The 13,488-nt window shown below is 45.0% G+C and overlaps 1 protein-coding gene across 1 annotated transcript; it reads left to right on the top strand.

Annotated features, from left to right (window-relative positions):
* Positions 1 to 620: 620 nt before the first annotated feature.
* Positions 621 to 8,673, top strand: BTN1A1 (butyrophilin subfamily 1 member A1). Its single transcript, XM_015135751.3, has 7 exons — positions 621 to 699; positions 921 to 1,268; positions 4,297 to 4,578; positions 6,041 to 6,190; positions 7,307 to 7,327; positions 7,417 to 7,443; positions 7,868 to 8,673. Exons 1-7 carry the CDS (start codon positions 621 to 623, stop codon positions 8,539 to 8,541), a joined length of 1,581 nt encoding a protein of 526 aa, XP_014991237.2. The 3' UTR covers positions 8,542 to 8,673.
* The last annotated feature ends 4,815 nt before the right edge of the window (positions 8,674 to 13,488 follow it).

Genomic DNA, 13,488 nt, shown 5'->3' with positions numbered 1-13,488 from the left:
TCCCAGCACTTTGGAAGGCCAACGCGGGCAGATCACGAGGTCAGGAGTTCGAGGCCAGCCTGGCTAAGATGGTGAAACTCCGTCTCTACTAAAAATACAAAAAATAGCCGGGCATGGTGGTGTGCGCCTGTAGTCCCAGCTACTTGGGAGGCTGAGGTAGAAGAATTGCTTGAACCCAGGAGGTGGAGGTTGCATTGAGCCAAGATCGTGCCACTGCACTCCAACCTGGGGGACAGAGCAAGACTCCGTCTGAAAAAAAAAAACAAAAAAGGAGACTTTTTTTTTTTTTAGTGCAGTGATTCCAAGAGTTGTTCATCAATGTGCAACCAACTAATGAGTGTTATGCCTCACAGTTCCCTTCTCCTAAGTTTTAGAGTTAGGGTGGTGGGTGGGAAGGTGATGATCACAGTGTAAACTAAAAATCCATACTGGGGATGGAGGCTGAGAGGAGGTTTCAGGGGCAAATGACCAGAACACTTCCTGCTGGAAAGAAGTGTAGAGAGGATTTTGGAAGACGGAGGGTTGACAGAGCCGGTAGCTGTTTCCTGTCCATTCATCTCCTAGGCTGAAGCTCCTGAGGGACTCACATCAGTTATCTTGCTGCTCCAGAAAGGTGGGAGATGGCAGTTTTCCCAAACTCTGGCCTCCCCAGATGTCTGCTCACCCTCATTCTCCTCCAGCTGCCCAAACTGGATTCAGGTAGGTCTATTTCTCTCTCTCTGGCTTGCATAGTTGAAATATCTCAATAAATGTGAAATAAACAATCCCACTTGGCTCTCCCTGGAGACCTCCACCGGATCCAAACTCAGCTGTCAAAGGAGAAGAGAGCACGGGGCACTACGCTTTGGCGGGAATCTGGTCCGCATCTGTCCGCAGTTCCCATATCCACATCCCGTCTCATCTCACTCGTTTTTCCGCAGCTCCCTTTGATGTCATTGGACCCCCGGAGCCCATCCTGGCCGTTGTGGGTGAGGACGCCGAGCTGCCCTGTCGCCTGTCCCCGAACGCGAGCGCCGAGCACCTGGAGCTGCGCTGGTTCCGAAAGAAGGTTTCGCCGGCGGTGCTGGTGCACAGGGACGGGCGAGAGCAGGAAGCCGAGCAGATGCCCGAGTACCGCGGGCGGGCGACGCTGGTCCAGGACGGCATCGCCGAGGGGCGCGTGGCCTTGAGAATCTGCGGCGTCAGAGTCTCTGACGACGGGGAGTACACGTGCTTTTTCAGGGAGGATGGAAGTTACGAAGAAGCCCTGGTGCATCTGAAGGTGGCTGGTGAGTAGACGGGCTTTGACTTTCTCCGACGACTCCCCTGCTGTATATACTTTCGTATGGATCAGCTACTTTGTAAACCATCAGATTCATTCTCAAAATCTCCTTTAGGTTGATGTCGCCGGGGAGGGACGACTATCTGGGCCGGAGGCGCGGTGGGGACGGGGGTGGGGGAGGTGGTGGGGGGCAGGTAAAAGAATTTACCGAGACAGTTGTAAAGGCAGATTTACTTTTAAAAGTATAAAAACACTTTGCGAGGAGGCAAAGGGCAGGATCAGCAAAAGAGAAACTGATTGCCAGGAAACAAAGGCTTGCTGGAGAATTTGTAGAATAGTTTTTATGCTGTCTGTTGAAGAGAGCTTCGTGCAGTATCTGTAAGGCAAAGGTTGCAGTGAGCTAACTTACAGGTGTTTGGTGATAGTTGGACACAGGAAGGATGACTGTGAGTTATTTGCACAGGAGGGCTGTGTACTGGACCATGAAGAAAGGCAGACTTGTAGCTTATCTGCCTTATCTCTTTGCTTTCCCCTGATTAGGACGCCACAGCTAGAAGGTACTGAAGGTCCTACAGTAGATCAGTGAGAAAGGGTTTTGAGTTGAACACGGAGAGGGCAGTGCAATGTCTTTATTGTAGAACTTTATTTCAATTATCTCCAGCCCTTTTTCAATAACAGGGTAAGCATTTCTTCATGAAATAATTAAATACGTGTAAGAGTTATGTAACAGTCTTTTATACAAGTATACCATAATTTACTTCGAGTCCCTGAATTGTACATTTAAATTGTATTTTTCACCATTACACACCTTATGGCTGTGGTGAGCATACCACACACTTTAAGGCTGGCTTATGGATTAGTTTCTAAAGACTGACATCCTAAGCTTAGAGAGCATGGCCATTTGTCACATTCCTGATTCATACAGAAAAGATTCTCTTCTTGTTCCCTTTTTTGTTTCAAGCCAGAACTCAAAGGGAAACAATAAAGAAAATAATAAGCTTTGAGGAGGAAAGTACGCATTGAGGTCTAACTTTTTCAATTCCTAGTGAATGACATCAAGCAAATCTCTTTCTGATTTTTACTGTAAAACTGAGGATGTTTTTATCTAAGATTATTTTTCAAGAATAAAATAGTCTGGGAGCAGTGGCCAACTCCTATAATCCCAGTTCTTTAGGAAGGAGAGGCAGAAGGATCTCGTAAGCCAAGAAGTTCAAGGTTACAGTGAGCTGATGGTTGCCACTGCATTCCAGCCTGGACAATAGAGTGAAACGCTGTCCAAAAAAAAAAAGAAAAAAAAAGGTGGGGTGTAGTGTCTCACACCTGTAATCCCAGCATTTTGGGAGGCCAAGGCAGGTGGATCACTTTTGATCAGGATATTCAAGACCAGCCTGGCCAACTTGGCGAAACCCCATCTCTACGAAAAAAAAAAAATTAGCTGGGACATACCTGTAATCCCAGCTACTCAAGGAAAATCACTTGAACCTGGGAGGCAGAGGTTGCAGTAAGCTGAGATTGCGCCACTGCACTCCAGCCTGGGTAACAGAGTGAGACTCATCTCAAAAAAAAAAAAAACAAAATAAAATAAAATTAGACAATATATGAGACATGACCTTGCCAATTCTAAAAAGATTATAGATGTATTAGATACTACACTGTGCCTTAAACTGATCTAAAACATATAATATACAAACATTACCTTTCACATATATATCATATATGCATGTATTATCTATATCTATATGCATATTATATATCCATATACATAGATATATATTCAAGTAAACATAAAGTTTGAAAAATACTTGGGTGAAATGTGGGTCCCTGCTTCACAACAGGGTCCCCCAGTTGCAGCATCATGTATAATTTAAATATTGACATTTTGCTTTTAGGGAAGAAGTATCTTAAAGGTTAATTATAAAAACCTAGAGATTTCATGGCATAAAACGTGTTACCTTTTATGAGTGGCAGACACTATTGAGAATCTGCTGAAAGTGGCAGCTCCTTCCATGAAAAGAATATACATTCTTGTATATACACACATTCTTGGAACATGGATTTTAACCAGTGGTTGTGGAAATGTGTTGAAGAGCTCTTTTACGCAACTCAGTTTTTCTGTGCCATGTGGAATTAGAGAAAAAAATAGGCTGAACACACAAGAAAAGCAGCTTTATGTTTATATATAGCAGGCCACAATTATGTGAGGGAAGATGAAGTTGAGACCATTTAAGAAAATTTCTAAATCAACATCATAGATAAAGAAAGCTTAAATTGTCAACTATAATCTCAGGTCAAAGAATCTCCAATCCTCTACTCAAGGATATTCCTCTGTTCATCCCAGTCCTAGTTCTCCTCCTCCCCACCAAAGCCTTCTCATAATGCTCTCAACCATAGAGCTATCAGCCAGCTCTGAGGCTCTCAACCTAGACCACTAACCCACCTCTGAGTTATTGGTCTTAGTGTTCCTGCTGGCTGGACAAGCACCCCCAAGTCTGTCCACCAAACTGCTGCAAACATTTCAAAGGCTTGATCCCAACAAAGCATCCCTCTCTGATAAGGTATATGAAATTCATTTTATTGGTACTTCAATTTCCTTTAAAAAAAAAAAAAAAAAAAACTTTTTTAGAAACCGCATTTCACTCTGTCACCTGGGCTGGAGTGCAGTGGTGCCATCACAGCTCACTGCAGCCTTGAACTCCTGAACTGAAGAAATCCTCCAACCTCAGCCTCCCAAGTAGCTAGGAATACAGGCAAGAACCACCATGCCCAAAGAGATGGGGTCTCATTATGTTGCCAAGGCTGTCTTGATCTCCTGGATTCAAGCAATCTTGCCTCAGCCTCCCAAAGTGCTGATATTACAGACAGAAACCACTGTGCCTGGCCCTCAGTTTCCTTGTGTATTGAAATATGGAGATGAGTTCTTCCCAGTACTAGTCCACTTGTGCCTTTCTCTCTCTCTCTCTCTCTCAAACTACGTACCTCTATGGTTATAAGGCTCTCAAAAGGGGTCCACTAAAACATTAATTCTCTCTCCATAGCTCTGGGCTCTGACCCTCACATCAGTATGCAAGTTCAAGAAAATGGAGAAATCTGGCTCGAGTGCACCTCAGTGGGATGGTACCCAGAGCCCCAAGTGCAGTGGAGAACTTCCAAGGGAGAGAAGTTTCCATCTACATCAGAGTCCAGGAATCCTGATGAAGAAGGTTTGTTCACTGTGGCTGCTTCAGTGATCATCAGAGACACTTCCGTGAAAAATGTGTCCTGCTACATCCAGAATCTCCTTCTTGGCCAGGAGAAGGAAGTAGAAATATTCATACCAGGTTAGTGGAACCAATGCTGCTGGATTCCTATGTTGACACAGCTTCAGAGCCATACCACCTGGGACACCTGCCCACATGTGACGTCATGGCAGAGTTGTCTACTTTCCCCACCTAAGCTCTTGTCCACTGACTTAAAGGAACCCCATCAACTTTATTAGAAGAGTTAAGATACTGAAGACATAAATCTACCTTGATCTCATATAAATTTCAGATTATTTATCTATTTAATTTTTGAGACAGTGTCTCACTCTGTTGCCCAGACTGAAGGGCAGCAGCAGAATGATCTCAGCTCACTGCAAGTTCCGCTTCCTAGGTTCAAGCGATTCTCCTGCCTCAGCTCCAGAACAGCTGGGATGACAAGTGCACACCACCATGCCCAACTAATTTTTTGTATTTTTAGCAAAGGCAGGGTTTCCCCATGTTCCCCAGGTTGGTCTTGAACTTCTGGCCTCAAGCAATCCACCTGCCTTGGCCTCCCAAAGTGCTGGGATTATAGGTGTGAGTCATTGCACCCAGCGAAATTCCAGATTTTCCATTTTAGGAGATCTAAGTGAGATAGAGAAGCTTTGTCCCTGGAGACCTTCCTGATCCAGAGCCTTCTCGCCTCAAGTAAACAAAAAGACTAAGTTGGCCGGGCGCGGTGGCTTATGCCTGTAATCCCAGCACTTTGGGAGGCCGATATGGGCGGACCACGAGGTCAAGAGATCGAGACCATCCTGGCTAACACGGTGAAACCCCACTTCTACTAAAAATACAAAAAAATTAGCCAGGCATGGTGGTGGGTACCTGTAGTCCCAGCTACTCGGGAGGCTGAGGCAGGAGAATGGCATGAACCTGGGAGGCAGAGCTTGCAGTGAGCTGAGATCGCGCCACTGCACTCCAGCCTGGGTGATAGAACGAGACTCTGTCTCAAAAAAAAAGACTAAGCTATTTTTCTACTTTTGCCATTTCCACCATACCCACTTCTCCCTCCCATCCCGTGCTAGAGTTCTGTCTAGGTTTCCAGGGTCCTCAGGAAAGCAAATCCTCTCATTATTCCCCAGATACTGTCTCTGGTTCAGGCAGGAACTTTCCTTATTCGTTGGTCAATGAGTCCCATTCTGTTACATACAGAGGCACATTTCCCTTTCCTTATTTACCTCCTTCATCCTCTTGGCTCCCATTGTGCACTGATACTTAAGGAGGAATTTCCATAATGACATGAATTTGTCCATTATATTTATTATTTCACAGATCCTGTCCTCAAATTACTCTTCATTTCTCTCTTTCTCTGCTGACTCCTGCTTGAAGTCAATTTTTTTCTGAAAATTTTAGAGTGGCATTGGAGTGACTATTTTTTTGCTATATGAGGGAGGAGAGTGGTCCAGGCCATCACCTGTTCCACCCTTCTTTGGAAACTGGAGAAAAGCCAGACTTGCTCAGTGTTTCTCAACTAATGTTCTTCTTGGGGATTTTGTTTTAGCTTCCTCCCTCCCAAGGCTGACTCCTTGGATAGTGGCTGTGGCTGTCATCCTGATGGTTCTAGGACTTCTCACCATTGGGTCCATATTTTTCACTTGGAGACTATACAACGAAAGATCCAGAGAGAGGAGGAATGAATTCAGCTCTAAAGGTACATCATAGAATCCACAAGGGCTACATGTCAGGAGTGCTTCAGAGGCAGGCTGGATCCAAGTCCTTTAGAATGACTTCCTTTAGGATGACAGGAAGATATCTGAGGCCGGGCATGGTGGCTCACACCTATAATCCCAGTAGTTTTGTAGGCCCAGGCAGGTGGATCACCTGAGGTCAGGAGTTCGAGATCAGCCTGGCCAACATGGCAAAACTCCATCTCGACTAAAAATACAAAAACTAGCCAGGCTTGGTGGTGGGTGCCTGTAATCCCAGCTACTTGGGAGGCTGAGGCAGGAGAATTGCTTGAACCTGGGAGGCAGAGGTTGCAGTAAGCCAAGATCGTGCCATTGCACTCTAGCCTGAGCAACAGAGTAAGACTCCATCTCAAAAAAGAAGAAGATACTTGATTCTAGAATTCTGAAAATTGGAAGGAATCATAAGGCTCCTGAAGTCACAGATGCCAATATGAAGAAGCACAGAGGTTTGGGGAATAGGCAGAGTCTAATCAAGATATCAGGCCTGATGTTTACTCACTACCCATCCTCAGACCCTACTCCCATTTTTAACTCAATTACCCAGTACCAATCTTATTATTAAAGATCTGAGGCCGGGTGCAGTGGCTCATGCCTGTAATCTTAGCACTTCGGGAGGCTGAGTGGGTGGATCACATGAGGTCAGGAGTTCAAGACCAGACTGGACAACATGGTGAAACCCCGTCTCTACTAAAAATACAACATTTACCCAGGATGGTGGCACACACCTGTAATCCCATCTACTCAGGAGGCTGAGGCGGCAGAATTGCTTGACCCTGGGAGGTGGAGGTTACAGTGAGCTGAGATTGCACCACTGCACTCCAGACTGGGTGACAGAAAGAGATTCTATCTAAAAAGAAAAAAAAAAATTCTGATCCCAAGCCAGTTCCAATATGTAGGAACTTCCGGCATCTTTCTTCAAAAACAAAGCAAAACAAAATCCTTGTTCTTGATTTATTGGCAATGCTTCAATATTCAAGTAGTCATGAATTAAACAGTTCCTCCTTTGTGTGTTTCCCACACGAGTTTTGTCCCCTCCTTTACATCCACTATACATTGAGGTATTTTTGTTTGTTTTCCAGAGAGACTCCTGGAAGAACTCAGTAAGTTCTGTCTTCTTGTTATTTCACCCACAGAGTTTTCTCTCTCTATTATATAACCTGTCAATGACTATCTTTCTCTTTTGTTGCAGAATGGAAAAAGGCTACATTGCATGCAGGTCAGTGGCTCTGAACTTCTCTAGGGCTCTGAGGCTCTATCCCCTAGGAATTCAAAGTGCTATGATACTTGGAAATGAAAACACTAACACACTTAAGTGATGAGGACAGGAAGGGAACCAGTGATGACAAATGGCCTCAACAGTTTCTGTGAGGCACACAGAGAACCCTCGGAAGATGGCCAGGAGACAAGCCCCTTCCAGTAGAGTCCCATTAGTCCCTAGGCACAGTCAGCTCTTACATCACCCTCTGGCTGCTGGTAAGGGGGGATTCTGTGGTAAATGGAGGCCCATGAGCAGGCCAAACATCTCCCCACCTCCAGGAGACCTGTCAACTCCTACAACAGTGCTCTGTTTCTTAGGAGAAGGAAAGACAGTCCTGCAACCTGTAATATTCACTGATGTCAGATCTGCTGTTTCTCTCCAGTTGATGTGACTCTGGACCCAGACACAGCTCATCCCCACCTCTTTCTTTATGAGGATTCAAAATCTGTTCGACTGGAAGATTCACGTCAGAAACTGCCTGAGAAACCAGAGAGATTTGACTCCTGGCCCTGTGTGTTGGGCCGTGAGACCTTCACCTCAGGAAGGCATTACTGGGAGGTGGAGGTGGGAGACAGGACTGACTGGGCAATCGGCGTGTGTAAGGAGAATGTGATGAAGAAAGGATTCGACCCCATGACTCCTGAGAATGGGTTCTGGGCTGTAGAGTTGTATGGAAATGGGTACTGGGCCCTCACTCCTCTCCGGACCCCTCTCCCATTGGCAGGGCCCCCACGCCAGGTTGGGATTTTCCTAGACTATGAATCAGGAGACATCTCCTTCTACAACATGAATGATGGATCTCATATCTATACTTTCTCCAACATCTCTTTCTCTGGCCCCCTCCGGCCCTTCTTTTGCCTATGGTCCTGTGGTAAAAAGCCCCTGACCATCTGCCCAATTGCTGATGGGCCTGAGGGGGTCACAGTCATTGCTAATGCCCAGGACCTTTCTAAGGAGATCCCATTGTCCCCCATAGGGGAGGACTGTGCCTCTGCAGATGCAGACACACTCCATTCTAAGCTAATCCCTACCCAACCCAGCCAAGGGGCACCTTAAGGAATATTCCAGCTCATCTGTTTTCCTTTCCTCTAACCCCTCTCCTCCATAGCCTTCTGAAGCTTCACCAGCCAGCTTCACCCAGCCTGTTTCTTCCTGTTGGGTGGTGATTAATTAATCCTGTGAAGGTTGCATTACTGCTGCTAGAAAAGGTGGGGACTGCACCTTCCGAATCTGTTTCTGTACCAATATTTGGGGGATGGAGGGGTGACTCAAACTGCTTCTTGTGTTCTCCTAATCCCTTAAGACTAGAACCTATAGGAAACTACTTGGAGCAAACTCAAAGGACAGATTAGGGATCGAGATCGGGTCAGGTTAGCATGGGGTTGTGGTTGAAATGTCTTGGTATCCAGGATAAGGGTATGTGGAAAAACAGGCTTTAGGCAAGTGGAAAATTCAAAATGTGCTGCGAAAGGACAATCTCAGGCTGAAATCCCATAAAGGAACTTGGAGGGAACATTATGATGGAGGGAAGTGAGGTGAACCCAGGCACATGATGAACACCTGGCTCACCCATAGAGTTTTCACAGCCTGTATCTCAAATTTTCTAAGCCATGTCCTATAGGATAGAGGAGACTGGCCCCACTTCTATGGGTGCTGAGCTCTGGAAAAGGGGGAGCAGAGAAGAACTGAGATGAGCAGGGATGAAGGGTCAGGCAGAAAGTGTGATAGAGGAGAGAATTTTTGACAAAACTCGAAAGTTGTTTGCACCGCTGTCCTTTGTGCCCTATTCCTTTCTCTGCGCCCTCCTGTTTCTCCCTTGCCTGGAGGTCATTCCACCCTCAGTTTGTTGACTCCACAAGTTTCCAGTTGTCCTCTTCTTTTTGTTATAGCATCTCTCCATTTCAAAGACATTCCTAGAAATCATCCTTCAGTGATATCATTACTTGATCAGCCACCATCTCAACCTTATGTCACCTCAGCCCTCATCTCAATGCCCAAACCCCTTACGCACACCTTCGGTTAGCTTTAACTGCCTGCATTTCCACACTGTGCACCTTTCACTGTTTCCCTACCCAGCTTTCCTACATGCTGCCTCTACTCGGGGTCCCCTGAATGCTGCATTATTGTGTTCAGTACAGCTGGACTGACTGCACCTGTGTATTTGCCCCTGAGCACTTTCCTGTATACATGTGGCTTGTCTTGTCAATGAACTCCAGGCTTACACCTTCCATTTCCATCGTATTCTCCATTTTCCAGGATAGATGTTGCTCATTGTCTTTACCTAATAAATCAATTTGTCTGATTGCTGAGAGCAGCCTCTTAACCTTTCTTTATGTGAACTGAAACAAAATAAAACATAGGGAAAGAAACTTGCATGGGAATGCAGCTGCCCAAAGCTTTGTCATTGTATGTGGTGTAAGATTCATCTCTAGGCCTGATGGCAGTGGGTTCACCAGGGCAGGAGCACATAGGGGCTGATGCCTCATGAGGGAACAACTACTTACCAACGGTCTTCAAGCAGGAATACAGAATCTCAACTCAGGAACAATTTTGTGTTAGTCCATTCTCATATTTCTGTAAAGAAATACCTGAGACTAGGTAATTTATAAAGATAAGAAATTTAGGCCGGGCACGGTAGCTCACGCCTGTAATCCCAGCACTTTGGGAGGCCGAGATGGGTGGATAACGAGGTCAGGAGTTTGAGACCAGCCTGACAAACCTGGTGAAACCCCGCCTCTACTAAAAATACAAAAATTAGCCGGGTGTGGTGGCAGGCACCCGTAATCCCAGCTACTCAGAAGGCTGAGGCAGGAGAATCACTTGAACCCGGGAGGCAGAGGTTGCAATGAGCTGAGATCATACCATTGCACTCCAGCCTGGGTGACACAGCAAGACTCTGTCTCAGAAAAAGAAAAAAAAAGATAAGAAGTCTAATTGGTTCATAGTTCTGTAGGCATGACAGCTTCTGTTCAGCTTCTGGGGTGGCCTCAGGAAATTTACAATCATGGCAGAAGGCGAAGGGGAAGCAGGCAAGTCTTAATGGCCGTGGCAGAAGGAAGACAGCAGCAGGGATAGGGGAGGAGGCGGGGGGACGCAGGGGATGTGTTACACACTTTTTAACAATCAGATCTCATAATTAGTCACTCATTCACTATCAAAAAAATAGCACTGGCCAGGCACAGTGGCTCACGCCTGTAATTCCAGCACTTTAGGAGGCCGAGGTGGGCAGATCACCTGAGGTCAGGAGTTCAAGACCAGCCTGGCTAACATGGTGAAACCCCGTCTCTACTAAAAATACCAAAAAAATTAGGCAGGCTTGGTGGCACATGTCTGTAGTCCCAGCTACTCGGGAGACTGAGGCAGGAGAATCGGTTAACCTGGGAGGCAGAGATTGCAGTGAGCCGAGATCATGCCACTCACTTTACTCCAGCCTGGGCGACAGAGAGAGACTCCATCTCCAAAAAGAAAAAAAGAAAAAGAAAAAAATATAGCACTGAGGGGATGGTGCTAAACCACTCACGAGAAACTGCCCCAATTATCTAATTACCTCCCAACGGGCCACACCTCCAACATTAGGGATTACAGTTGAACATGGGATTTGGGTGGGGACACAGATCCAAACTATATCAAATAATTTCCAAAGATCACCCACCCCATTTTTCTTCCTTTAATTACAAGGCCTTACCATTAAAGATTTCCCAAACATTTCCTCCTCTTGGAAAAGTACTGTTAATTTAAAGAGCTGGCTTCACTTACCTATACCATCAATCAGGTTACCTTTACAGTAGTAGAAATGGAGTCACCACCCAAACAGGGGCAGAGGGTAGGTAGCCACTGGCATTGTGGCCCTTTGGATGGCTGAACACCTGGAGGTTCCTGGAGGGCGGTGTGTGCACAGAGAAGGATTGGGAGCTGCATGCCCCTTCCCACACACCTTGCCCTATACATATTTTCCATCTAGCTATTCATCTGTATACTTTGTAATATCCTTTATAATAAATCAGTAAACATGTATTTGCAGGATAGGTTGGATAAAATCAAGAGTAAACTCTACTGAAGGAAGGAGGAGGCTTAGTAGCATCAGTCCCTGGATTTAAAAGGGATGTTTGAATGAAACTGGGATTCCAAGAAGATGAAAGACAAGACTAAAAAAGGAACTAAAAGAAATTGCTTGATCTATTTATAATACATTATGATGCATCATGAAACTAAATACCACTCTAATACTTTCAGGATATATTATAATCCTCCCTGCACTTACTTGCTTAAATCCAACACCTATGTCTGCAATATTAAAATCCTCCAAAGCATTCTATTTGTTTTAGGGGCAAGTAGGCAGTGGAGAAGCTGTGAGCCTGCATTGCATTCTAGTGTGGGCCACAGAGAAGAGGACTCTCAAGTTGAAGAATGGATGGTATCAGCCAGAAAGAGGAAAATGGGCTTGTTTCTAGAGCTGAGGGGAGAGAAAAGGGGGTCAAATGGGAATTCACTTGGGGTTATGCATTACATTCAAGTGTGTATTTAGATACAAGCCTTTACCTCAACACCTTCCTTACCCCCATTCTGAATAGATTTCACGCCAAAGTAAAAACAAAACCAATTCATAATCATTCTATTAAAAATAGTAAATATTTAAGAACCACAGGCAGTAGTTTACTGATTTAATGTGTAATGTATATCCTAAAATGTATCTCTAAACCTCACCCAGAATAGATGGACTGCCACAGAAATCCCCCTCTGAGAGTAGGGAAAAAGAACAGTCACAGATTATAATCAGCTCTATGACTCCTCTTTCCTTTTTCCTCATGACCTTCCAGGAAAATGGTCACTGGGCACAGTACTGAGCTTGTGGTAGATTCTTAGGAGATACCATGTCCTCCTTCCTTTTTCCCTCCAGCTCCAGCCAGACACACCCCTTAGAAAGAATTTATGTGGGCCAGGCGCAGTGGCTCACAACTGTAATCCCAGCACATTGGGGAGGCCAAGGCGGGCGGATCGCTTGAGGCCAGGAGTTCTGAGGCCAGCCTGGTCAACATGGCAAAACCCTGTCTATACTAAAAATATAAAAATTAGCCAGGCATGGTTACACACGCCTATAGTCCCATCTATTCGGGAGGCTGAGGTTGGGGGATGGCTTGAGCCTGGGAGGCAGAGGTCACAGTGAGCCAACATCATTCCACTGCACTCCAGCCTGGGGGACAGAGCCAGACACTGCCTCAAAAATAAATAAATAAATAAATAAATAAATAAATAAATAAATAAAATAATTTATGTGCTAGAGCTAAGAACCTGCCTTTGGCTCCCTGTCCTGGTGGCACCAGCTATAAGAACTGTGCCCCAGAGATAAGGAAATTATCAGTCTCAGTATGTCTGGCCTTATTTCCAAATCTTCTAAAAGACAAGAAATGTTGCATCGCCAATGCTTTACCAAAGCCTGTGTTAGTCACCCAGGCAAAGTAGGTGACACTGTGATTTCAAAAGCACTGAAACTAACTGAAGTATTTGCTAATGTCTGATTTTTTTTAAATCTAGAAACAAACACCTTTCCACCCTACAACTAAAAATCATACTAAAAATGCACATACCCCTAAAATGATAACAGCTGACTTTATTTCACACTGCCAAATGCCAGCTCTGGTAGTCACATGTTTCTGGGAGCCTGCCTCTATTTAACAGAGACTATGAGGTAACTAAACCCAGACATTCAGATTGTGAGAAAAATAACTGAACTACTTCCCTATTCCCTAATCAATAGCAGCTCTTCCATGCCATTCCTCCACACATCTTGAGTCATGTCTCTTCTGCCTCCAGACAGCACTCATATTTCCTCAAATACCCCTCTTGCAATAGTCTTTGACAGTCTACTCCCAACTACATATACATTTACTCTTGCTCTCATTGTATTATTTTAAAATGGAAATAACTTATTTTCCTGAAAATATATGAAAATGTATTTTACAAAGTAAAAACGGTCCGAAATCTCATCACTCAAATATGACCAAT

Source organism: Macaca mulatta, chromosome 4, assembly GCF_049350105.2.
Source record: "Macaca mulatta isolate MMU2019108-1 chromosome 4, T2T-MMU8v2.0, whole genome shotgun sequence".
Taxonomy (NCBI): domain Eukaryota; kingdom Metazoa; phylum Chordata; class Mammalia; order Primates; family Cercopithecidae; genus Macaca; species Macaca mulatta.
This window is presented reverse-complemented; position numbering and strand designations above follow the sequence as displayed.

Bases quoted from the DNA above. Each gene is read 5' to 3' on its own strand.
- BTN1A1 (XM_015135751.3), top strand. From the start codon at position 621: ATGGCAGTTTTCCCAAACTCTGGCCTCCCCAGATGTCTGCTCACCCTC. The intron at 4,579-6,040 runs GTTAGTGGAACC...ATTTTGTTTTAG, and splicing joins AGTAGAAATATTCATACCAG to CTTCCTCCCTCCCAAGGCTG. The intron at 6,191-7,306 runs GTACATCATAGA...TTTGTTTTCCAG, and splicing joins GAATGAATTCAGCTCTAAAG to AGAGACTCCTGGAAGAACTC.